The 27,905-nt window shown below is 40.0% G+C and overlaps 1 protein-coding gene across 1 annotated transcript in view; it reads right to left on the bottom strand.

The window, feature by feature from the left end:
- DZANK1 (double zinc ribbon and ankyrin repeat domains 1) overlaps positions 1 to 27,905 on the bottom strand; it is a 61,665-nt gene that overhangs the window by 17,178 nt on the left and 16,582 nt on the right. Inside the window, 7 exon segments of the mRNA XM_078056876.1 lie at positions 276 to 398; positions 1,909 to 2,001; positions 8,668 to 8,722; positions 8,724 to 8,773; positions 13,946 to 14,063; positions 21,724 to 21,809; positions 27,335 to 27,459. Coding sequence (XP_077913002.1) covers positions 276 to 398; positions 1,909 to 2,001; positions 8,668 to 8,722; positions 8,724 to 8,773; positions 13,946 to 14,063; positions 21,724 to 21,809; positions 27,335 to 27,459 — 650 coding nt within the window.

The raw sequence follows: 27,905 nt of genomic DNA, 5'->3' as shown, positions 1-27,905 counted from the left end.
GATAAGCAGACAATTCATAAAAGAAGAAATACCAAGAGTCAATAAATGATTGAAAAAGTTTAACCTCAAAGAAATGCAAAGCAAAACAGCAATAACAGAGCTTTCTCAATTTAACAGAATCAATTATCTCTGTCCCCAGATTCTTAGGTAAATAGGTGCTAGTACTCAAATCCCAAGAAGTGATTTCTGCAAGGCAGGGGAAGAGGAGGAAACTGGCTCTCTCTAGGGTGGTGGTGAGGCCTCGGCACCAAGAAGCTCAGATTTAAAATACCCACCGTGGATCCACACCAGTCACAGAAGCAAGCCTCCCGGCGATTCCTGCGACCACACTTGGAGCAGGAAATGGTCTCCCCTTTCTGAGTGGGCAGAGGAGGGGCTTTATCTCCACTGCGCATGCGCTGGGGAACACAATGGCTTTTATCAATAGGCAAATTAATACTATATTCTGCAATCTCCCTCTGAATCCAGGGGGATAAAGCTCCAAATCATTGCAAACCCTGGAATAAGGTATTTTTGCCCCAAAGAGTAAAACTACGATGAACTTCACCAATTAATAAATTCGTACAAAGAAGACACATTCCACTTTGCATGATCTCAGAGTCCTGGGATAGAGCCCCTCCAAGGGCTCTCTGCTCAGCGGGGAGCCTGCTTCTCCCTCTCCCACTCCCCCTGCTTGTGTTCCCTCTCTCGCTGTGTCTCTCTCTGTCAAATACATAAAATCTTTAAAAAAAAATGCATCTACTGTTCAGGGTGCCTGCGTGGCTCAGTTGGTTAAGCATCCAACTCTTGATTTTGGCTGAGGTCATAATCTCAGGGTTGTGAGATTGAGCCTGCATCCGGCTCTGCACTCAAAGCAGAGTATTCTTGAGATTCTTTCCTCCTTCCCTCTCCCTCCCCCTCTGCTCCTCCCCCGTTTTTGTGCCCTCTCTCTCTCAAATAAATAAATATATAAGGGAGCCTGGGTGGCTCAGTCGGTTAAGCGGCTGCCTTCGGCTTAGGTCGTGATCCCAGGGTCCTGGGATGGAGCCCCGCATCGGGCTCCTTGCTCAGCGGGGAGCCTGCTTCTCCCTCTCCCTCTGCCTGCCTCTCTGCCTACTTGTTCTCTCTATCTCTCTGTCAAATAAATAAATAAAATCTTAAAAATAAATAAATACATAAAATCTTTTAAAAAAATAAATGCATCTACTGTTCAAGTGGATTTTTTTAAACATAACATTGCTTTAAAGAAAGAAAAGGTATTTTATTCCATTCATATTAACGCTGCTAAACAAAGAAAAGACATAAGCTATCGGACTGAATACACATTGTTACTTCTACGGCACTTCAGTGATATATACTCTCATTGCGACATCCAAACTCTGATACACCATTCAAAGAGAAATCAAATCCTGAAAGCAAATTCAATTTTGTAATAGTTCCTGAAACAGTTTTGTTGATAGGTGAGACCCAGAGACAACTACATCCCTGACAGGTAATAACGTCAATTTCAGTTGCACGTACTCTTATTCCTTCACTTTAAATACTCCAAATAGGCTGGTAGAAAATCCAGAAGTGGGTACCCACCATGTTCTCAATTTCAAACAACAGCATGGCCCAGTCAGTAAAGACATACCTGACCGCGAATGAAATACAAGTGGGTCTACTTTTCCGCTGGCTCCCACCAGCCTTCTGTGCAAAGGTATTAAATGAAATTGTAAGAAATTGCTGATTTTATTGAGTTAAGACTTTGAAAACTATTTTGTATTGGTGAATATATAAAGTCCTCTCCACATTTAGAAATGTTGCCTTCACTGTGTCTCTCCAACCTCCTACTTCTTCCCTCCTCTGCAGATTATATTTCTTCATTATTATTGAAACTGGACATTTAGCAGCCACCAAATAGACACCTGGTCCATGCTGTCCACCTACCTCTTGAAATGAAGGCAGGGCCCCCTCACAGGTGACACAGTATTTCAGGTGAGCTGGATTCCCTGTGCCACAGGTGCGGCAGACTACTTTCTCCTTGAAAACAAAGAACGAGAAATACATTTTTCTCTGAGCAAACAACCGTGCAGAGAAATCATCAAGCAGTCTTTTCAATCAACCAGCTATGGACCCTATTTTAACACCCAGACCCTGAAACTGGATTGGTTTAGGAATGATTACAACATAGTGTCAGACAAATAAAAATCGTTTTAAAAGAAACTCCCCCCGCCCTGCCCAAAGAAACAAAACTCAAAATGAACAAACTGAAAACAGGTATTCATTTGGCCTCAGAAAGGCAAATAAAAAATTTTGCACTGATTATATATGAGTTTTTTACTTTTTTTTTTCCCCCAGTGGAAAACATGATGGTAGGCTCTTCATCTCATGGCCTGAACAATAAACAGAAAAGTCCAAGACTAGCAAAAGCTTACCTATGTGTTTACAAGTCATCTTGTAAACAGCCCATGGGGCTTTATGTTAATGAATTTAGGTTTACTCTATAGTTCCTCACTCAGAAATGCAAAAATGAAAAGACTGTCTTAGAAAATAAATGGTAAGTACAACTTTCCAAGTTAGGAAACTGAGGATAAGTAGCAATACAGAGAGGAAGGAAGGAAGGAAGGAAGGAAGGAAGGAAGGAAGGAAGGAAGGAAGGAAGGAAGGAAGGAAGGAAGGTAGAAAGGAAGGAAGGAAGGAAAGGAGGGAGGGAGGGAGGGAGGAATATTAAAATAGTCTAACTAGAGTTCAACTATTAGAGGTTTGCTAAAACCTGTTCAGTCGCTGGACTACTCTGCACTATCAGGATACTATCCCCTTCCCTTATCAATGATCAGTGACACTCAGTGTTCCTTTCTACTCCAGTGCCTACATTTCCCAGGTGTCCTGAAACTGACACTGTATGTTCTGAAGCTGTAGAGGCAAAGAAGACGATCAAGAGAAAGTCCAACTCCCAGGATTGTAGTTCCAATGCCACTAGGTAGGCTATGAAGTCCCTGGCCTTTCCAAGTCTGGTTAATTTCACTCTAGTAAAAGACTCCAAGTTCTTGCAACTCAAAGAACTCCTAAAGTGCAAATGGCCGATTGACTGCTATTCAAAATATCAGAGTATCACAGATTCGCTCTCTGTGGATCCTGACACTCCCTGGTTCCAGCATTCTTCAAAGTTGCTTAAAGTCTCTGTAGCATAATCTGCAACTGCCAGAGCTTTTCTGTGAGATTTAGGGCTGTGGTCTTCCTGGAGACTCAGAAAAGATCTGGTGACACTCAAGACACTCCTTGAGAAGTGAGTCAAATATCCTGTCCCTGTGTTAAAAAGAATACTGAGATCAAACAAAAATAACAAAGCTGTTTGCTGCAGGAAATATTCTGGAAAGACTGTAAACCAGTAAGGCTGCTTACTTACTCAGTCCAATAGCTTACCTCAGGATCCTCATGCTGGCAGGTCCCACAATCCAAAATTAGTATATCCCCACATTGTTAATATTTCTGTGTGTGTGTGTGTGCACGCACATGTGTGTTCGCATGCACGTGTAGTGAGAACACCTAAAATCTACTCTCAGCAAATTTCCGGTATACAAAGATGGATATGTTAATTAGCTTGACTGCAGTAGTCATTTCACTATGTACATGTATACTAAAACATCATCACCTTAAACATATAAAATTTTTATTTATTTTTTATTTTGAGAGAGAGAGAGAGAGAGAGCGAGCAGGGGTGGGGGCAGAGGGAGAGAGAGAATCTTAAGAAGACTCCACATATAGCACACAGCCTGACGCAGGGCTCAATCTCACCACCCTGAGATCAGATCTGAGCCAAAATCAAGAGTCAGATGCTTAACCGACTGAGCCACCCAGTGGCTAAAATTTTTATTTAAATAAATTATTAAACTTTTTATTTAAATATTTTAAATTTTTATTTAAGTAAACTATTTTTAAAGCTAGCATGTCATAACTTTGCCCGATCCAAACTAACTCTGCCCTATCCCAATCCTGCCTTGCAAAACTCCCTTTTAAATTTTTTTAACTAATAAACTTCATTTTCTAGAGCAGTTTTAGGTTTATATCAAAACTGAGTGGAAATTACAGGGAGTTCCCATATACTTACTCCCTGTTCCCACGCATACACAATCTCCCTCACTGCTGACATCCCGGACCAGGATACCCTTGGTACAACCAGTGAACCCACACGGACATGTCATTATCACCCAAAGTCATAACTGACCCTGGGGTTCACTCTTGTCAAACTCTCTTTTTAAAAAATCACCCACGGGTGCCTGGGTGGCTCAGTTGGTTAAGCGACTGCCTTCGGCTCAGGTCATGATCCCAGGGTCCTGGGATCGAGTCCCACGTCGGGCTCCCCCTTCTCCGTGGGGAGCCTGCTTCTCCCTCTGCCTCTGCCTGCTGCTCCCCCTGCTTGTGCTCACTCTGTCTCTCTCTCTCTCTCTATGTCAAATAAATAAATAAAATCTTAAAATAAAATAAAATAAAATAAAAAAATAAAAAATAAAAAATCACCCACATGCATCACTAAAACCCTATAAACACCTTTCCTTGACTTCTCTGTTCTGAGATACCATCAAGACAGTCAAAGTGGCAGTCTACGTACTGTTTCAGGTCCAGTAAACACAGCCTTCTTGGCCAGCAGGCATTTCTAATGGTTTTGTTGGTGACTTTCTGACACCATGTCATGGCTTACTTCCTTGAAGAGCAGTGGCCATGACCCACAGATAGAAATAATTTTACATCATAATCACTACACTCATAGATGTCCATAGGGATGACTTGGGATTGAGGCCACTATCAGACTACCTTAAAGAAGATGCTAAACATCTGTGATGAGGACCTTTTTTTAAAAAAGTCATTACCCTCTGGCACCTGGGTGGCTCAGTCAGTTAAGCGTCTGCCTTTGGCTCAGGTTGTGATTCCGGGGTCCTAGGACTGAGCCCCATGTCTGGCTCCCTGCTCAGTGGGGAGTCCGCTTCTCTCTCTGCCCCCCATCTTGTGCTCTCTCTCGACCTCTGTCTCTCAAATAAATAAATAAAATCTTTAAAAAAAAGTCAATACCCTCATATGCTGGGGCGCCTGGGTGGCTCAGTCGTAGAGTGTCTGCCTTTGGCTCAGGTCATGATCCCGGGGTCCTGGGATCGAGCCCCACATCGGGCTCCCTGCTCAGTGGGAAGCCTGCTTCTCCCTCTCCCACTCCCCCTGCTCGTGTTCCCTCTCTTGCTGTCTCTCTGTCAAATAAATAAATAAAGTAAAATAAAAAATACCCTCATTTGCTACCTCATCCATAGCATTTGCAATGTGTCTAGTTGAATGGTTCTAAGCAATTTAGTGGACCCAACTTAGTTATTGGGGTAACATTTTTCCTTACAAAATAGTTGGGAGATGAAAACAATTTTCTAATCTCCCAAATGATAAGCTCTGACACAATGAAGTGTGGAGAATATAGTAGGTCATTGCAAACTTCATCTCAAAGTGGGTTTTGTGAGTTACCAAGCTAGAGTTCTGCTTGATGCGGAGCTGCGGCGACCCTGGCTGTAGCCCCAAATCCCTGTGCGAGAGGCAGGAGTCTCAGAAGGAGGTAACTGCCCCAGTCACGTGGATAATCAGATCTTTTTCAGTAATGACTTCGAGAGGATACCAGCCCTAAGCCTGTCAGATTCTAGGAACCCAGTATGACTGGAGACCTGGGGGTATACGATATGTGCTAGTTAGAGCCCAAATGAAATTGATGATCTCTTGGTAAAGGAGAATTCATGTGTCCTTGTGAAATGAGAGATGCTCAAATTAATTTTCAACTTTAGAAAATGGCCAGTGGAATACATTTGTTTAAAAACCAAAACAAAGCTTGGGACACCTGGGTGGCTCGGTCGGTTGAGCATCCAACTCTTGGTTTCAGCTCAGGTCATGATCTGGGGGTGGTGAGATTGAGCCCTGCCTCGGGCTCCTCGCTCTGCAGGAAGTCTGCTTGAGATTCTCTCTCTCACTCTCCCTCTCCCTCTGCTCCCCCCCTCCCCTCACGTGCTCTCTCTCTCTCTCAAATAAATAAATAAATAAATAAATCTTTTAAAAATATAAATAAATAAAACCAATCTAAATGTGTGAATACATATGCATGTTTCTGTGCATCCAGAAAAATATGTAGAAGGATATTCACTATCATCAGTTATTTTAGGAGGATAGAAATAGAGGTGGGTGGGGAAATTACACACTTCTTTGTATATCTTTAGACCATTTCACTTGTTACAGAAAATTAGAGAATTTTTGAAAATGCAAAATCCTCTCTTCTCCTGAAATACAGGCACCTGTGCCAGAGAGTAAAAGGAGAAACTTCGGCTACTATAGCTTCCAATCCTGGCAGCAAAAAAATATATATCTGATAGAGCAAAATTCCTCAGCTTTGACATGGCCTTTAAATCAACAGAAGATAAGTTTGCACCAGTGGACTGTTGGCAGGAAGAGGATGGATGGTGCTTTGTATGCTATGTGGAGTGAGATGGAGACCAACACAAAAACAGCAAGGAAGGTCTTCAGCAGGGCCTGCTGGTGCCTTGGGAAAGGTAAGTCTGTTGGCTTCTGCGAACAACAGGTGTTCCCACTGACCTCAGAGGTGCCTCTCTGGGTGAGAATGTTATCTAAAAATCTATCCCCGTGGGGCGCCTGGGTGACTCAGTCGTTAAGCGTCTGCCTTCGGCTCAGGTCATGATCCCAGGGGTCCTGGGATCGAGCCCCGCGTCGGGCTCCCTGCTCGGCGGAGAGCCTGCTCCTCCCTCTCCCACTCCCCCTGCTTGTGTTCCCTCTCTCGCAGTCTCTCTCTCTGTCAAATAAATAAATAAAATCTAAAAAAATAAATAAATAAAAAAATAAAAATCTATCCCCGTGTAAGACCTGGGAAAGCCACTGGGATAAAGATTCTCAGCCCAGGGTTTCCAAACAGGTGTCCTTCTGTGAGTAGAAGCAGCAATACTGATTGGCCATAAAAATCAGGCATCAGGCATTTCCCTTCAACATCAGATGTCATGGTGATAAAAGTCTCTCTAAAAAATCAAGTCTGATTAAATCCTGTCCCTGCTTTCCACCGTTCAGGGTGCACTGGGAGAAATCGGAGCTGTTAAGTACGGTAGAGAGGTGCCATCTTGCACAACCCACAGCAAAACCAAACTGCTTACAACGCTTCCAGTCTCTGTACATCTTCCTGGAACACCCTCTCCCCTGACCTCCCACATATACACATGAGCAACTTTTCTTTGTCCCATTCTTTCCCCATCTGGCAAGTGCTTGTGCCTCCCACAATATCCATCAGATGACACCCCATCTTCAAAGCTATCCCTGGCCCCAGCCCCTGATAAGAGTTAGTGAATTCTTCCTCTGTGCCCCCACCCACCCACCCACCAGACTGCTACCTCCACTGCTGCAAGTGTGGGCAGGATCAGGGGCAGTGGGTCTAGGGATCAGAGTCCAGGGAATGTAGGGTGCAGAGGCCCAGAGAGTGGTCCAGGAAGCAGCATGCTGGGAAAAGTCACATCAAAGGTGTCTGAAAAATCCCCTCAGCACCTGAGGGTTCACACTTGAGGTGTAAGGCAGAACCCAGAGAAATAGGGTGAAGCTGAAGGAAGGTTCATGGCTGCACCATCATGAGGGATGCCAGACTAGGCCCGAGTGGCTGTGAATCCTAGAGGCCGGGCCTAGAGACCACTCCTTCCTCAGACCCCTTCCCTCGATCTTCCCTATTCAAGGGACTCTAAAGTGGGTATCCAGAGACGATTCCTCAGGCTCATACCACTCCCTGCTCCATCCATCTAACAAAACGATTAGTAAATTTTCATCTACCTGACCTTGGCCCGGCCAGGTCTTCAAAGTCTCATTTCTGAAGGCTTACATTGCTTGGAATACTTAAAAACGTTTCAGAGTGAAGAGGAGCTTGGAGGTAAAAGAAAAAGTGGACGTCCCCTTTCTCTCATAAACTTCAATACAGTTTGCTCATATGAAAATCCACAAAGTTGTTTTAGGAGTATTACAGTTCCAGTTGTACATTAAATTCCTTATTACTAAAAACTCTTGCTGTTTTATGTCTCAAATTCTAAATCTATTTTATCCTTTAGTGACATTTACTTGAGATTAAAGAGGAAGTGATTGGGACTGTAAACTGAAAAATGGGGAAAAGATACAGCTGTACATTGAAAGATTCTACCAAAAATATTTTCTTGGTATGACATTGTCTAGCAAAGTTTTCTGAATATATATAATGATGATACTTAACTTTTTCTTTCTTTTTTTTGATACTTAACTTTTTCATCCATGTGACCAGCTATAATCATTCTTTTCTACATAACATCCATAATCAAATAAAAGCATAAAACAACTTTAAGGACAAGATTAAAAGTTCTTAATTGCAACATTAATTGCAACATTGAAGTTTAAATATATAAGGTAAAAAACTGTCTAAGTTAGTTGTATGCATTTTGCCCTCCAAATCCATGTTCAGGGAACACATTTCTATGTATCTCTCTTAACAGTTATAGATCTTATTGGCAAGTAAAATTCTTGGGCAGCATACCTTCCCAAAAATTAGAGTGGATTTTGTTCACAGATATTAGTTTATCAATTGTTCACCAACTTCATCAGCTGAAGACATTTAATGGCTTACATACCACTTTCTATATGTTTTATTCGTGTTTTTACAGAATCACATTTCATTACCTTCAAGCGCAGGCTGGCCTGTGGCTGCAGCTGTAGGATAAGAGAGGCCTTATCAGATGGGAGTGTTCATGGGCACCATGTTTCCACACTCTGCACATAAGCCCATCTGCACAAAGAAAGAGGTTTGTCTTGGGATGCAAAAACTGAAGGTATAAGTAGATCTTCGAATATAAGATTTAATTTGCTTTTGGGGTGCCTGCGTGGCTCAGTCAGTTAAGCATCTGCCTTCGGCTCAGGTCATGATCCCGGAGTCCTGGGATCAAGTTCCGCATTGGGCTCCCTGCTGAGCGGGGGAGTCTGCTTCTCTCTCTCCCTCTGCCCCTCCCCCCACTCGTGCTCTCTCTCTCTCTCTCTCTCTCTCTCTCTCTCAAATAAATAAATAAAATCTTAAGAAAAAGATTTAATTTGCTTTTGTAAAAAATGTTTAAAAATAATTACCTTTATTCTTATTTTTTTATATTGTGAATAAGAACATGTTTATTGTGGAAAATAGAAATGTAAAAAAAAAAAGAAAGAAAAAATATCTTACAGCACAATGGAGCAAGGAAACCCACAAATCCTCTCTCCAAAAAGCAATTATAAAGTTGGATAAAACTGTCATTTCAGATTCAAAAAACCATTCCAGATTCTGAAAGTCACCAAAGGCACACAACAAACTGAAAAGTGGTGAATTTCAGGTAAGAACACTACAAGTCTATGTGGTTTCTGCTTGAGGCTGTACCCATCCTCCTCTAGCTCTCTTAGTCTGGCAACCTCACTGGGGCAGGACAGGCTGTGAAAATCAGCAGCTTCATAGCTGCTGCTGGGCAGGGCTCACTTGATTTGGGGCACTGTTGAGATGACAATCTCAGGGACACCTGGGTGGCTCAGTCGGTTAAGCGGCTGCCTTCGGCCCAGGTCATGATGCCAGGGTCTTGGGATTGAGTCCCACATCAGGCTCCTTGCTCAGCAGGGAGCCTGCTTCTCCCTCTCTCTCCCTCTGCTTGTGCTCTGTCAAATAAATAAAATCTTTAAAAAAAAAAAAAAAGATGACAATCTCAGTGGCAAGAAAACAGGGAGGGCCAGTGGCTCTATAAGCCTGAAATCAGCATCCTGTTTGAGGCAACTAGTCAGGGATTTAACAGAAAGTTCCAGGAGCTAAGTCAAATATAGGGTGCTTGATAAGCTCCCCACATATCTTTAGTTGACTGGAAGATATGCACGTGTATAGCATAAACCAGAGTGGGAGTAAGCCACTCATACATCGCTGGCTGATGGAGGCTACACATGGAGATGCAAGGGAGTTCAGTATAAAGTAAAAGCTGAGGCAGACTTGGAAATAGCCTGAAGCTTGAATGTTCGACCCAGCCCACACATAGATCCATCAGCAGAGAGTGGAAGCCTTACTGGACCAAGGTATTTGAGTATAACTTCTGGCCAATCCTCAGTTGAGCACTAAGCTATGCAGACTCAGGGGTGACCCCAGGCTTAAAAATAAAAACAAGAACAAAAAACCTGATATCAGTGGCCACACATTTCAGGGGAGACAAACATGAGAAAAAAATTAATCCCAGTAAACAAAAATAAAAATAGCAGAAAGAAAAAGTAAGAAAACGTTAGAATCCAGAGTTGTTACAATGTATCATCTAAGATGTCCAGAATTAAAGAAAAAAATTATGAGGCACACAAAAAACAAGAAAGTGTGACCTAAACTCAGGGAGAAAAAAAACAGTTGATAGATACAGTATCCCCAGATGTTGGATTTACAAAGATTTCAAAACAGCTATTATAAAACTGTTCAAAGAACTCAAGGAAACCATGTTTAAAGGATAAAGAAAGTATGATGGCGATGTTTCAAAAAAATAGGGACTCTCAATAAAGACATAGAAATTATTTTTTAAAAAGAACCGTATCAAAACCTGGAGTTTAAAATTAAAATAACTGAAATGGGGAAAAAAAAAAAAATCTCCAGAGGGACTCCATAGCAGATCAGAGATTGACAGAAGAAAGAACTGGTGAACATGAATATGTTCAACAGAAGTTTTCCAATCTGAAGAACAGAGAGAAAAAGGATGGAAGAAAATAAACCATCAAACACCTGTGGGACAACATATCAACATATATGTAATAGGAGTTTTAGAAGGAAGGGAGAGAGAAGAAAAGGCAAAAAAAAAAAAAAAAAGAGTTTGAAGAAATAATAGCCAAAAACTTCCCACATTTGAAGAAAAACATTAATCTATAGCTCCAAGAAAATCAATTCCAAGAAAGATAAACAGAAAGAGATCCACATTTAGGCACACTATAGTCAAATTGCTGAATGTCAGAGAAAGAGAAAAGTCTTAAAAGTAGCAAGAGAAAAAACTACTTATCACATATCAAAAACCATGGAGACCAGAGGTAGGAGAATAATGTCTTCAAAGGACTGAAATTAAAAATAACTGTCAAACAAGGGGCTTCTGGGTGGCTCAGTCTGTTAAGCGTCTCACTCTTGATTTCAGCTCAGGTCATGATCTCAGGGTTGTGAGATCGAGACCTGCATTGGGCTCCATGCTCAGTGGGGTGCCTGCTTGAGATTCTCCCTCTACCCCCGCCCCTCCCTTTCCCCTCTCTCTCTCAAATAAATAAATCCTTAAAAATAACTGTCAAACAAGAATTCTACATCCAGTAAAATTATCCTTCAAAAGAGGATGCAAAATAAATATTATCATAGACAAAGACAGAGAGAAATGGCTAGCAGATGTGCCTTTAGTAAAGGAAGTCCACCAGGCTGAAACTACGTGACACTAGATGATAACCTGAGTTCACAGGAAAGAAATGAAGAAATGAGAGACCAGATTTAATAAATATGTGAGTAAATATAAATGAGTACATAAACATTTTTTCTTATCTTTAAATGTAACACTGCATTTTCAGTTTATAACATATATAGATGTAATATATATGATGATATATATTACAGAAAAGATAAATAAATGGGGAGGAAAAGGAGTATGGCTGTTGACCATTGGATAGCAAAGAAGTTCAACTGGGGTGACATAGACCTGAACTGGCAAGCAAAAAGCAAAAACCTGGGTCCAATGAAACCTGTTTGGAAATCTCCCTCTGGGGAGCTGGTAGAACATGCTGGGAAGGCTGTACAGGCATGCTGCTATAACTTGCCGGCAAACTGCCCACTGGGGTGCCTGAGGACTGTCTGGGAGCTGGCTGGGGTGCCAGTGAAACTCACTGAGAAGCTGTTCGTGGGATGTTACCAAAACACAACGGGGCTCAGCAGAACTGGGTTCCTGCAGGTTAGCTGAGCACCGTCAGAGCAAAAAGAGAGGAAAGCATACCAGAACCAGGAAGAAAGGCCAAGTCCATTCTCCTGCAGTGTCCCTCCAGCAGCAATGTTCCTCTACTAACACAATTAACATCTAGCTAGCTGGCACAGGAGAAATGTTAAAAGGGTCCAGCTCCAGGACCCACGAGGCAGGGCAATGAAGGGTGGGTCTGGAGCTGTAAGGTGCACTTCTCCATCTGTCTAATGAGACTCTGAGTGTCTTGGATTAAGTTTACCATTTAAAATATTTATAATCTTGGGGCGCCTGGGTGCCTCAGTCAGTTAAGCCTCTGCCTTCGGCTCAGGTCATGATCCCAGGGTCCTAGGATCGAGCCCCACATTGGGCTCCTTGCTCAGCAGGGAGCCTGCTTCTCCCTCTGCCTGCTCCTCCCCCTGCTTGTGCTCTCTCTCTTTGTCAAACAAATAAATAATATCTTTAAAAAAATAATAAAAATAAATAAAATAATAAAAAATAAAAATAATAAAGTAACAAATAAAATAAATAAAAATAAATAAAATAATAAAAATAAATAAAATATTTATAATCTTTGATAACTTTTCCTCCCTAAAAGAACAAAGAAAGTTCTGAAAATCTGTTTTCCAGGGTGCCTGGGTGGCACAATTGGTTGAGCGACTGACTCTTGATTTCAACTCAGGTTGTGATCTCAGGGTTGTGGGATCGAGCCCCACACTGGGCTCTGTGCTCAGCACAGAGTCTGCTTGGGATTCTTTCTCTGCCTCTCCCTGGCCCCATCCCCTGCTCACACTATCTCTCTCTAAAATAATAAATAAATAAAATCTTTGAAAATCTGTTTTCACGCAAGTAAAAAATAATTTTGACACTGCACCAATGAATAAATATAAGCAGGGAAAATCCAAACTGCTGGGATCTATTCATAGTTTATTTTCTGTATTATCTTCTTTATGAAGTTCAAAATACATTATAGCAAATTAAATTAACTTCTACAACAATCTTGAGCAATACCTTGGAATAAATTGTAAAAAAGATATCCATTTAGATTCTCACCCTTTGCTTGAAGGTATAACTCAATTCTAGAACTCTAGACTTAAACACACTGAATTAGTGGCTTTTTCTTAGTGACTATCTTTTTAAAGATGGTTATCTTTCAGTCAACATCATAGATCCTTTTATTTCATTTTGTAAACCCTACTCCATAAAACTGCCCAAGTTTCAAGTGCATAAAAGATTAACACATTTTGGTGAAGGTTTTGATTTTTAGTAAGCTGAGTATCTTTTCTACCTATAAACTCATTAGTAGGTTTATACCAATTATTATCTACACTTAACAGCCAAAATTTTTTAATTGATCAATCTATAGCTTATACCAATAGCATCTTTGGACAAAATGAGGTATCTTAAGGATATACAGACTTGTAATTAGTACTTCTCTCCATTTATTTCTAGAATAGAAATATTACTGTACCCAGGTTATAAACTGAGTATCATCTGAGTAGGAAATATATATTTATCTATGCACATATCACTGAAACAGTAAGATTTCAGGGCACCTGGGTGGCTCAGTTGGTTAAGCGTCTGCCTTCGGCTCAGGTCATGAACCTAGGGTCCTGGGTTCGAGTCCCACATCAGGTTCCCTGCTCCACGGGGAGCCTGCTTCTCTCTCTCCCTCTGCCTGCCACTCTCCCTGCTTGTGCGCGCGTGCTCTCTCTCTCTCTCCCTCTATCAAATAAATAAATAAAATCTTTAAAAAAAAAAAAACAATACAATAAGATTTCAGTATTCTTCTGAGCCTGTGCTTCTGTAAGGCCACCAAAAGAAATGGCATCGCAAACAAGGTTTTCCATTTTTAAGTAAGAGACTGGGCAATAAGAGATTAGACTGCCAGTAATTTTTTCAACACTATTTATGTTTGTGGATCATGAGTGCCAGGTACTATGCTACTGCTCTACTAAAGATCAGATAAACCAATGAAAGAAGTTTTTAAAGATTCTGCTGCTCACCTGAGCTCCTTCTGGGGGTGGGAGACGACAGCCAAATATGGGTGGGACAGGAGAGCCACATTCTTGACAGAAGCGAGCAAAGGGGTCAGACGGGCGGGGGGCCAGGCAGTGGGCACACCTACAACAAAATAGGTTCCTGATTGGCCATGTTCTGATGGGTTCACATTAAGAAGTCAGATGAAAATCTCCAAGTGTGCAAACATTTTAGAAAATAAAAAACAAAACAAAGAGCAGACCACTCTCAAAGGCTATGGAACAAGTTCAAGACAGGGGATGCTTCTCCAGTCATTTTATTACAAAGTGGTCTTCCGCCTGGACCCACTGGTCCTTCACCTGGCCTGGCTTACCTTATTTTCCAACATTTGGCAGAAGTTTATCAGCAGCCTTGATCCCACTTCTGACTCATCCTATGACACTGGATTTGGCGTGCGTGAGGGTGATCCCCGAGAATTCCAGTAAAGTCTACCTTAACTGCAATTTTCTGACTTCCTACCTGACCTCTGAGCTCAGTCTGTGACAGGTCTTGCCTGCAGGAGGACCACGTCTTGACCAAAGAAGATATACAAATGGTCAAGAAACACATGAAAAAAATGCTCAACGTCACTTGTCATTAGGAAAATGCAAATCAAAACCACAATGAAATTTCACTTTATATCTATTAGGATGACTATTAGAAAAACAGAAAATAACAAGTATTGGTGGAGAAACTGACACCCTTGTGCATTTCTGGTGGAAGGTAAAATGATGCAGCTGCTGTGGAAAACAGTTTACCAGTTCCTGAAAAAGTTGGACAAAGAATTATCATAAAATCGAAATTCCAGTCCTAGGTAAATACCCAAAAGAACTGAAATCAGGGACTCAGATACTTGGACACCAATGTTCACAGCAGCATTATTCACAATAGTCAAATGTGGTAACAACTCAAGTGTCCATGAACAGATGAGCAGATAAACAAATTGTGGTGTATACATAATGGGATATTTTTCATCTTTAATACGGAATGCAATTCTGATACAGACTACAACGTGAGAACTTCGAAAATATGCTCAGTGAAGTAAGTCAGACACAAAAGGACAAATATTGTCTGATTCTACTTACATAAGGTAACTAGAATAGGCAAATTCATAAAAACAGAAAGGAGAACAGAGGTTACTAGGGGCTGGAAGGATTAGGTGAAGGAGTTATTGCTTAATGGGAACTGAGTTCTGTTTGGAATGACAAAAAAGTTCTGGAAATGGATGGTGGTGATGGCTGCACAACATTGTGAATGTACTTAATGCCAGTGAATTGTACACTTAAAAATCATTAAAGTGGTAGATTTTATTTACGTATATTTTACCACAATAAAAGTGTAAAGGGCCTCAAAAATAATCGATATAAAATAAAAGTAATAATGTAAGGATGTATACGTATAATATGTATAAATGTAACAATGTATTATGGGGTTCATAATATTCGCAGAAGTGAAATGAGTGACCACAGTAGCACAAAGGCTGTTGTTACTCAGTGCCCGGAAGTACGGGATCATGAGGTTCCTATGCTGTGTACAAAGTGGCCTAATCCTGCTTGAGGATGGGCTGTGATGAGTTAAAAATACGTATTAGAAACCCTAAAGCAACCACTAAGAACAAAGTTCTAGCTAATAAGCTAACAAAGCATATAAAGCAAAATGGAATCGTGAAACATACCCAACTAATCCAAAAAGATGGCAGAAAAAAAGAAAAGGCAACAAAGAACAGATAAGATGAACAGAAAACAAATAGCATGATGGCTGATTTAAATTCAAACATATCAATAATCAGAATATACTCTTAACACCCCAACTAAAATGTAGAAATTGTCAGGTTTTTTAAAAAGCAAGACCTAACTAGATGTTGCTTTAAAAAAACTTAAAGAAAAACAGATAGGTTAAAAGTAAAAGGATGAGGCGCCTGGGTGGCTCAGATGGTTAAGCGTCTGCCTTCGGCTCAGGTCATGATCTCAGGGTCCTGGGATCGAGTCCCACATCGGGCTCCCTGCTCCTTGGGAGTCTGCTTCTCCCTCTGCCTCTCTCTCTCTCTCTCTCTGTCTCTCATGAATAAATAAATAAAATCTTTAAAAAAAAATAAAAATAAAAATAAAGATAAAAAAAAAAAAAAAAGTAAAAGGATGAAAACAGTTAGACCATGCAAACACTAAGCAGAAGAAAGCAGGGGTGGCTGTGTTAATATCAGACAAAATAGGTTTCTTTTTTTTTTTTTTCAGACAAAATAGATTTCTGAGCAAAGAGTATCACCAGGGTTAAAGAAGGTTATTCATTATGATAAAGGGGTCAACTCAGCAAGAGGACATAAGAATCCAAAAGGTTTACACACAATAATAGAGCTTAAAAGTACATGAAGCAAAATCCAATAGAAAGCAAGGATAAGTAGACAAATTCATAATTATAGCCACAGATTTCTCAATCTCTGATTAAGCAATAGACAGAAAAATCAGTAAAGATAGAGAAGAGTTAAATAATATCATCAACCAACTTAACCTAATTGACAGTTACAGAATACTCACTCTAGCAAAATGTACATTCTTTTCAAGTGTACATGGAACATTCACCAATCAAATCATACAATATATGTTCTCTGATCAAAAAAGGAATTAAATTTGAAATAAGTACCAGAGAATATAAGGAAAATCCCCAAATATTTGGAAATTTAATAAAATACTTTCAAATAACCCATGGGTCAAAAAAGAAACAAGGATAGTTAGAAAGTTTACACTGAATTAAAATGAAAACACAACAGGGGCGCCTAGCTCAGTCAGTAGAGCATGTGGCTCTTGATCTCAGAGTCATGAGTTCAAGCCCCACACTGGGCATGGGGTCTACTTAAAAAAATTAAAAATAAAAATGAAATGAAAACACAATATACTAATATTAGGGGCTAACGCAGTACTCAGGGGGAAATGCAGAATTCTAAATGCCTATATTAGAAAGAAGAAAGCCTTCAAATGAATGAGTTCATCTTCCACATACTAAAGAAATTAGAAAAAGAAGAGCAGAGGCGCCTGGATGGCGCAGTTGGTTGAGCAAACAGCTCTTGGTTTCAGCTCAGGTCCTGATCTCATATGGGTCATGAGATCCAGCCCCACGTCCAGCTCCAAACTCAGTGCAGAGTCTGCTTTACATTCAGTCTCCCTCTGCCCCCTGCTCCTGCTCTCTTTCTCTCTCTCTAACAAATAAATAAATCTTAAAAAAAGAAAGAGCAAATGAAACTAACGGTTCGCTAAAAAAGAAACAGATAAACTTAAACAGACTTATATTTATTAAACAAACTTAATATGTAGTTTAAAGTCTTCCTTAAAACTCTGGACCCCAGTGCCTTCACTGGTGTACCCGACCAAACACCTAAGGAAGAGATAATACCAATTCTTTTCTTTTTTATTCACATATAATGTATTATTTGTTTCAGGGGTACAGGTCTGTGATTCAACAGTCTTACACAATTCACAGCGCTCACCATAGCACATACCCTCCCCAATGTCCATCACCCAGCCACCCCAACCCTCCCACCACCCAATAATACCAATTCTAAACAAACTCAGAAAATTAAAGGAGAGAGAATACTTCCCAACTCATTTTGTGAACCTAGAATTACCTTGATACTAAAATCAGAGAAAGACATTGTAAGGCATGAAAACTACAGACCAATATCCCTCATGTACATATATGCAAAAAGTTCTTTATATTTTAGCAAATCAAATTATATATTACATAAAATAGATAATACTTCAAGTGAGGTTTATCTCAGAAATGCATGGCTGATTTAAAACTTGAAAATCAGGGCACCTGGGTGGCTCAGTCCGTTAAGCGTCTGCCTTCGGCTCAGGTCATGATCCCGGGGTCCTGGGATTGAGCCCCACATTGAGCTCCCTTCTCAGTGGGGAGCCTGCTTCCTCTTCTCCCTCTCCCTCTGCCTGCTGCTCTGCCTACTTATGTGCTCCCTCTCTCTCTCTGTGTCAAATAAATAAATAAAATATTTAAAAAAATAAAACTTGAAAATCAGGGGTGCCTGTGTGGCTCAGTCAGTTAAGCGTCTGCCTTCGACTCAGGTCATGATCCCAGAATCCTGGGATCCAGCCCCGCATCTGGCTCCCTACTCAGTAGGGAGCCTGCTTCTCCCTCTCCCTCTGCCCCCCGGCTCGTCTCTCTATCTCAGATAAATAAATAAAATCTTAAAAAAAAAAACTCTCAGCAAGCTAGGACTAGGAGAAAATTTCCTCAATCTGAAAGGTCAACAAAAAAAATCTACAGCCAATCATATTTAATGTTAAGAAATGGAATGTTTTCTCCCTAAGTTCAGGAATAAGGCAAGAATGTCCACTCTCATCACTTCTATTCTAAATTTACTGGAAGTTCTGGCCAAGGCAACAAGTCAAGGAAAAAAAAGAACAAAGAAAAGGGATCTGTATATATGTTCCAGCTATAGAGATCAGACTGTTTTCGGCTTGCGCAGCACCTCAGGGGAGGAAAGAATATATGAATAGGGAATATTGCCATCCAGGTGGCTTTAGGGTCCTGAGGAGTAGAGAAGGATGGCACTGGGGAGGTCTGGATGGATCTAATTTGTGTAGGAGTTCCCTGTAGATAAATTACTGATCCCCCAACTACTATCTCCCAGGATGTAACGGTTGAATTAACATGTAATCAACTGCACTGTAACTAAGGCAGGTGCACGCCCCACCCAATACCATTTCTTACCCTCTAATCATACCTGATCTTTAACAAAGCATTAATAATTCTAAGGATAATCTCTATTTTGTTGTGCTTTTTTGTAACTTTTAAATAAATTAGTTTATAGTGGAAGAAAGGAAGGAAGGAAGGAAAGAAGAAAGGAAGGAAGGAAGGATCCATGTAGAAAATGAAGAAGTAAAATAATTGCCTTTATTTGCAGGTGAGGGGGGCCTGGCTGCTTCCATCAGAAGAGCATGCGACTCTTGATCTCAGGGTTGTGAGTTTGAGCCCCACATTGGGTGTAGAGATGGAATAAATAAACTTTAAAAAAAATAAAAAAATATTCACAGGTGTCCTGACCACCTATATAGATAATTCTATGGACCCTACCAAAAAAGCTAAAAGAATATGTGAGTTTAGTAAGGTTCTAGGATATAAGAACACTACACAAAATCAATTTTATATTCCAGCAATGAATAACCAGAAATTTACATTTTAAAAGCAATACCATTTATGACAGCATCAAAAAAATACGAAATACTTAGAAATCAATTTGACAAAAGATATGTAAATCCTGAGCACTGAAAACTATACAACACTGCTGAAAGAAATTAGGAAGAACTAAATAAACGATGAGATAACCTCATTTTTCTGGACTGTAAAGACTCAAAATTGTTAATAACATCAATTTTTCTTAAATTAATATATCAACTAAATGCAATCCAAATCAAAACTCTAGCAGACATTTTGTAGATGTTGAGAAGCTGATTTTAAAACTTATTTGAAAATGCAAAGTACCGAGAGGAGCCAAACTATTTTTGTAAAAGAAGAACAAAGTTGAAGAATGTATAACACTTAGTTTCAAGACTTATAAAGGTATGGCAATCAAGCAGTGTGGTAGTAAATAAATATAGACAAACATCAGTGGATCAGAATACAGAGTCCAGAAACAGACCCACAAAATCTCAAAAGTAATCAATCAGAAAAGGACAATCTTTTCAACAAATGGTGCTGGAATAACCTCACACCATAATTAAATATGGATCACAGACCTAAATATAAGAGCTACAACTTCTAGAAGAAAACATAGAAGAAAATCTTATGAGTGGGATGTGTCTTTGGTTTGGGAAAGACTTCTTAAATATGTCAAAATAAACATTAAGTATAAGACAAATAAATACATTGCATTTGATCAAAAATAAAAACTTCAGCTCTTTAAAAATAAACTTTCTTAAGCAAATAACAAGCCAAAACTGGGAGAAAATATTTGCAAAACATGTATTAACAAAAGAGAACATGTACAACTCTATAATTAGGAGATATAGTACTCAATTTTTAAAAAGGGCAAAACGTTTGAACAGGCACTTTCCCAAAGAAGGTATATGGATGGCAAATAAACACTTTTAAAGATGCTCAAAGTCATTAGTCACTAGGGAAATGCAAATGAAATCCACAAGCACCATCTCACAAGAATGGCCAAACATAAAAATTAAAGCATTGGTGAGGATGTAGAGGAAGTGGGATTCTCATACACTGTTGCTGGGAATGTAAAATGGTGCACCTCCTTTGGAAAATAGCTTGGCAGTTTCTTAAAAAGTTAAACGTACAGCTATCATATGACCGAGGCATTTCATTCCAGATATGTACTTAAGGGAAATGAAACTATATGTGCATATCATGACTTGTATACAAATGTTCTTAGCTTTATCTGTAATAGCCCAAAACTGGAAACAACCCAGATGTCCATCAATAGATGACTAAATATACAGATTGTGATGTATCCATACAACGGGATACTACTCAACAATAAAAAGAAATAAACACCTGATATGTGCAGCAACGTGGGTGAATCTCAAAATAACTAGGAAAAGGAATGGGGCGGCGGGGTGGCTCAGTTGTTAAGTGTCTGCCTTCGGCTCAGGTCATGATCCCAGGGTCCTGGGATCGAGCCCGGCATCGGGCTCCCTGCTCCACAGGAAACCTGCTTCTCCCCTTCCCACTCCCACTGCTTGTGTTCCCTCTCTTGCTGTGTCTCTCTCTGTCAAATAAATAAATAAAATCTTTAAAAAAAAATAACTAGGAAAATGAAAGAAGCTTGGCAAAAAGAGCACATACTGAATTATTCCATTTATGTATGGAATCAAATGCAAACTAAAACTACAGTGACGAGAAGCAGATCAATAGTTGCCTTGGGATAGGGAGGAGCACAAGGGAGGGACTTCAAAAGGGTACAGTGCAGGAAACTTTTGGAGGTGACGGACTTGTTCATTTTAATTATAGTGATAGTTTCAAGGTTATATGCACATGTCAATTGCACCTTTTTTTTGCAAAATGAATTAAAAAATTTTTTTACTTGAGTATAGTTGACACACAATGTTACATTGGTTTCAGTTGTATAACATAGTGATTCAACTTCTTTACATGTTAGGCTCACAAGTATAGCTACCATCTGTCACCGTACAATGCTATTACCATTGGCTATATTCCCTATGCTTTTACTCCTGTAACTTATTCATTCCATAACTGGAAGACTATATCTCCCACTCCCCTTCCCCCATTTTGCCCATCCCTCCAACCCCCTCCCCTCTGGCAACCATCAGTTTGTTCTATTTATAAGTCTGATTCTTCTGTTTGTCTATTCATTTTTTGTTGTTTTTTAGATTCTACATATGAGTGAATTCATATGGTATTTGTCTTTCTCTAATTTCACTTGGCATAATACCCTCTAGGTCTATCCATGTTGTAGCAAATGGCACGATCTCATCCTTTTTATGGCTGTGTAATGTTCCACTGCATAAATATACCACATCTTCCCTAGTCATTCGCCTATTGATGAATACTTAGGTTGTTTCCATGTCTTCGCTATTGTACATAATGATGTGATATACATAAGGGTCAACTGTACTTTTTAAATAAGTACAGTTTTATTGTATATCAATATACTTTTAAAATTTATAAAAATTTAATGAAAGACAGTTGGGTGAGAAAACACCATTCTTATGTCTCATCCTTAAATTTTTTTGACAATGTCTCAGTAGGATTTAAGAAATAGTAAAGAAAATGTAATACTTACCTGAGAAAGTCTGTCTCTCTTTGAATTCTCATGATCTCCGTGCTTGTTAAACTCTTCTGGCCAGTTATGTGTGCAAAACTAGGGAACTACAATTAAGGATACATATAAAATCACAGTAAAAGCTATGTACAGTAAAATTGCATTTTAATGTATTGTCTTATCATATCCAGCACTCATCTTTTGAGAACCATGACGGGAGAATCATAAGTAATGATTACCCTAGGACCCAACATTAAAAAATTAGAGTGCTATCATGATTAGATATGTATATTTCACTAAAAACAGAGTTTACAAGAAAAGATATCTGAATTTACCATCAGACAGACCAGAGTTTAGAATTTAAAAACCTAAGTTGCCCTCCATTTTTCTCAAAGATTACATCCCCAGGAAACTCAAAGATTCACCTAAAAGAACATATGCAGCAACTGTCTGCTGTTATCCAAAAACATTTAACTCATTTGATATATTTTTATTTGAGCATTCACTTTGTACCAGGCACTGTGTTTGACACAGGGAGGGGGGACAAAGATAAATATTACATGGTCCCTACCCTTTAGGAGCTGAACTGGTGGACACACAAAATACTGAAACACTGTGGTTTCAGTATAGTAATGCATTTGTGTTGAGTCCCATGGGACCCTAGAAGAGAAAATAATCACATTCACTTGCTCCAGGGGAGAAAGGCTTCCCAGGATGCTAACACCTGAGCTGGGCCTGTAAAAAAAGCAAAAAAAGGGGGAAAGTAAAAAAAGATTTGTCTTTTTTACCTGGGAAAGTAAAAAAAGATTTGTCAAATGGACACAAGACAATGGGAATCCCAAGCAGAGGAAACCCATTTGCAAAGGCACAGTGGTAGGGCAGTGCTTGGCCTATCCTGGGGCTCAGGGGTGTGACGTGCTTTAGACGTCTGAGTAGCTGGAGAAGGAACATGGAGGGGAGGAGCTATCACTTAGGAAGGGTCTGACACCTGCTAAAATGGTATTACGTAGTCATTACCTCCTTAACATTTCACAATGATCTTATGAGGTGGGTAATATTATCCTCATTTAAAAATTTTTTGTAATAGTTTCTTTAGATATAATTTTGAACTTACAGAAAAGTTGCAAAGAGAGTACAAATAACTCCTGCATACCCAGCTTGACCAGGTTTTCATGTTAACATTTTGCCCAGTGCACCTTCTGTCTCTCTCTCTCCCTGAATCATGTGAGAATGAGCAGCAGTTACAATGCCCTTCTGCCCCTACATACTTGAGTGTGCACGACGTTAAGAACAAGGATGTCCTCTTACATGACAATGCAATTATCAAAACCAGAAAAGTTAACGGCTACACAATACTATGATCTAATCCCCAGATCTTTATTCAAATGTCATTGTTCGTACCAATGATGTCCTTCACACTATATATTATTTTTCCTGGTCTAGGATCCAGTCCAGTGTCACGCTGTGCATTTAGTTGTCAAGTCTCTTTTGTCTCCTTTAACCTGGAATTGTTCCTCAGTCTGTCTGTATCTTTCATAATCTTGACATGTTTGAAGAGTAATGGGTCATTTAATCTGTAGAATCTCCATTAATTTGGTTTTGTCTGATGTTTCTTCATGACTGGATTCAGGCATGCATTTTGGCACAAATATGAGGGAAATGATATTGTGTCCATCTCAGTGCCTCACACCAAGAGGCACATATAATCCCCATTTTTGTTTCCCTTGCCTTTGAAGACATGTCTAGCAAGAAGTTGCTGAGGCCAAGGTCAAAGAGGTTGCTGCCTATGTTCTCCTCTAGGACTTTGATGGATTCCTGTCTCACATTTAGGTCTTTCATTCATTTTGAGTTTATCTTTGTGTATAGTGTAAGAAAATGGTTCAGTTTCATTCTTCTGCATGTGGCTGTCCAATTTTCCCAACACCATTTGTTGAAGACACTGCCTTTTTTCCATTGGATATTCTTTCCAGCTTTGTCAAGGATTAGTTGACCATAAAGCTGAGGGTCCACTTCTGGGTTCTCTATTCTGTTGCATTGACCTATGTGTCTGTTTTTGTGCCAGTACCATATTGCCTTGATGATTACAGCTTTGTAGTAGAGCTTGAAGTCTGGAATTATGATGCTATCAGCTTTTGTTTTCTTTTTCAACATTCCTCTAGCTATTCGGGGTCTTTTCTGGTTCTAGTCAAATTTTAGGATTATTTGTTCCAGCTCTGTGAAAAATACTGATGGTATTTTGATACGGATTGCATTGAATGTGTAGATTGTTCTGGATAGCATAGACATTTTAACAATATTTTTCTTGGAGGGAGGTGGGTGAGGGAATGGGGTAACTGGGTGATGGGCATTAAGGAGGGCACTTGATGTAATGAGCATTGTAATATGCAACTGATGCATCACTAAACTCTACCTCTGAAACTAAAAATAATCATCATCATCCCCATTTTTGAGATGAAGATGCTGAGGCTCAGAAAGGTTGAGTCACTTGCTTGAGGTCATGTCAACAGTATGTGAACTATCTCACATACCCAGGCCTCTCTGACCCCAGTAGGGTCCCTGTCCACCACAATAACTACGGGCTACAGACTCCAGAATTTATGCTTCAGGCAATGGGGAGCAGTCAGAGGTTTTGAGTTGCTTTTGTGTCAGATCCAACATGGCATGGACAAAGTGGTGGTCTACTGGCCAAATCTGGCCTGCCATTGAGTTTCATTTGGCCCATATATATTGGTCCACACAGCGTTTAAAAATTCGATTTAATTGTTAACATTTAAAATTAGGTTATAACACATAAAGATGCAGGTTTCTGGATTTTCTTGCAAAATCATAAGATGTGGCAACACTGAGTCTGTAGGCCTTCTTGTACATAGTTGACTGGAGCTAAGTAGAGATAACTAACCCATTGAGCTGACTCAGGCATTCCATGTTGCCAGAGAACCCCTGACTCAGGACCTGAAACTAAAGCCCTGTGTCAGCTGTCATTTATCTTCTACCCAGGTTTTACAACACATTTACTCTGCTGCCTAGCCCCTAATGGCGCCCCCAGGTCAGATGCTTAGTTCAGAGACATCTTGTCTCCCTGGTGGTTGTTGACATGTTGTAATACCCAGCATCATTAATTCTGATGTTTGCTGAAGTATGCTTCAGATGGGATTGAGCTGGAATAAAGATCTCTTACCAAAAGGAATAAAAAGAGTAGAAGATAAACGTTTTGCAGTCCTTTTCTGGTCCCCTTGGTCCTCTGATTTCTAGTCAAATTCCCCAAATGTGTCCCCATGTTCCTAGTTTTGGGGTATTCTAAATCTTGGAATCTTTACATATTGTCTCATTCCATCTTTCCTTTTGAAACAACTCTTAAATAACTAGATGGGCAAGGCAATCCAAATGTTCATACACAAAGAAAATCAATCACTCTTTCTAGACACATTACAGATTATTATGGTCATGTGAGAATGTTTTCCAAAAATAGTTATGATTGCATTTTGTCATATACCATTCATTCTTCAAAATGATATTTTTCTATCTCAAAACCAGTATGCTTATATACTACACTGGCTACACTGGGGAGCACTGCTTATAGGAGTTGAGTGCTCATTAGTCCATTTGGTAACCAGGGAATCATTCTTCCAGAAGACTGAGAAGGGCAATCTTCTATTGCAGGGATGGTTGTCCTTTTGTTTACTGAGATTTTCAGGAAGGCCTTACTAGGTCAGTGGTCCTCTGGCCTGGGCTTTGTGACCTTCCAGGAAATATAGTCAGTGGGCTCATAGAAGAACCCAGGAGGTCACACTGAGTTACACTACAGCACTAGACACTGGAAATGAAGAAAAGGATTTGACTTTGAGATAAGGATAGTTGGTCTTCTAGGCCAGGGATGCTCAGACTGAGCTGATTACCAAAATCTTTCAGGAACTCCATCCCAGGCTTATGGGATCAGATTATCTAAAAGGATTGTAGGAAGGTGTAGCTGGGAGTGCATATATATATTTAAAGTTCCCCCAGGTGATTCCGATGTACAACCATGTGTGAGGGTCACGCCTTTTTTATACTTGATGGTAAGTGTGAGCAGCCTTGGGATCACAGGTACACAAGAAGCAGTTGTGGTTGGCTAGAAAATGTGATTCCAGGTACACTCTACCTAGGGCTCAGAATTGGAGGAAGAGAGCAAGGGCTCCTGGGTTGCCCTTAGATGCCAAAAGTCTAGACTGGACTTTATAAACACTGAAAAATCAGAGTGCTCGAATAGTTGTAGTAGGCAACTAGGATAAGAGAATCTTTGTGTTATATAGTAATTAAGTAATTAAATATTTAGGTTGTAAATCACCTCCAAATCTAATGGGCAAGTCCCTGTCCTTGTCTAATTTGAATCCTTGGTAACATTTGACATAGATGTGCACTTCTCCTTGAAACTCTATCTTCTTTTGACTTCTATGGCACCACTTTTTTTTTTTTTCCTTTGGCTTTCTTCCTACTTCTCAGGCTCTTCCTCCTCTGCTCAACGTCTAAGTCAAGGATTTTGTCTTGTGCCATCTACTCTTCATCTTCTGTACCCTGTCAGCAAGTAATCTCATTCAGACCCAAGCTTTAAACACCATCTATATATTAAATATTTCTAAATATATATCTGTGGCCCTGACCTGTTCCCTGAGTTTGAACTTGCACATCCAACAGTCTACTTAAGACATCCAGATAGATGTCTAATGAGTCGTTTCATACCTGCTTCTCCCTGAATCTTCCCCATCTCAATTAATAGCACCACCATCTCTAGATGCCCAGGCCAGAACCCAGAGTCAACTTTGGTTCCTCCCTGTCCATTATCCCATCCATCTGATCATTCAGCCAAACCTGGTATCTCTTCCTCCAAAACATATCTGGATTCCCATGCCTGCTACCATCACCACTTCTACAACCTTGGTCCAAGCCACCATCATCTCTCCCCTGGAGCAAAAACCTTCTAAATGATACTCCCCTCTTATTCCTTTACAGCTTAATCTCCATACTGTGGCCAAAGAGAAAAATTTTAAATGCAAATGATATCCTGTCTTACCTTCCAAATAGATTCCCTTTACAATTAGAAGAAAATCCAAACTCCTTGCTATAGGCCTCAAGATCCTAGCATCTGTGATTCTCAACTATGCCTGTCCATTAGAATCACTTGTGGGTGAATTTTATTTAATTTATTTAAAGATTTATTTATTTTTTTGAGAGAGAGAGAGAGAGAGCACGCGCATGCGAACGTACATGCACATGAGCTGGGAGGGGAGGGGAAGAAGGAGAGGGAGAAGCAGGCTTCCCGCTGAGCAGGGAGCCCAATTCAGGGTCCCATCCCAGAACCGTGGGATCATGACCTGAGCCAAAGGCAGATACTTAACCGACTGAGCCACCCAGGTGCCCACTATTTTAAAATTTTTGATAGATGACTTAACATGTTTATTATCTGCATGCCCCACTCTCAATAAAATGTAAGCTTCTGAGTACAGGGGACTTTCCTGTCCAACACAGTATTCCCAGCACTAAAACAGTGCCTGGCACGTGGTGAAAAGGCTGGGGGATACAGACTTAAAAGTATTTCATGGGAAGATTAAGAATATAGGAGGTATTTAGTACCATAAAGATTTTCTTTAGAAGTTACCTGAGACTGGCGGGTAGGTGGTCTAGAACCTGATTCTTCATGGTAAGGTGGGATTTCCAGTGGACTCTCTGAGAAACGAAGATCTTTCCATGTTTTAGAGTCAGTTCTTTCACCTATGTCAAGGTCTACAATTATTTAAAAAAAAAATCATTCTGTGAACATCTGTAATTCTATGTGTAATTATGCAAATATGTCTTCATAGGTAGAAACCTTTTTAGGGACCACTGTCATCACATCTTTAACTAGATATAGCAACTATATAAAGAAGCCCCCAATTGGTGAACTAGCCCTAGGAAAGAAAAAATTAGCCCAGACTGAGAAAATAAAAACCTGCCCTGCTACATTCTATAACATTCCACATCAGGCTGAGAAAATAGATAAATCCAATGGCAAGGTTAGCAGGAAACATTATTTCTCCCAAGGACACACTGTAGCTATAAAATGTCATAACAGAGCCCCCCCTTCTTTGAGTGGCTACTGTTTCCACATTCATTTTTGTAGTTTCCAAGGTGAACAAAACCCTGGTTCCCTTTGCAATCCATACCTGATGGTGCCAGTTCACATGCAGCCC

This window comes from Halichoerus grypus, chromosome 10 (assembly GCF_964656455.1).
Source record: "Halichoerus grypus chromosome 10, mHalGry1.hap1.1, whole genome shotgun sequence".
Classification (NCBI taxonomy): Eukaryota; Metazoa; Chordata; class Mammalia; order Carnivora; family Phocidae; genus Halichoerus; species Halichoerus grypus.
This window is presented reverse-complemented; position numbering and strand designations above follow the sequence as displayed.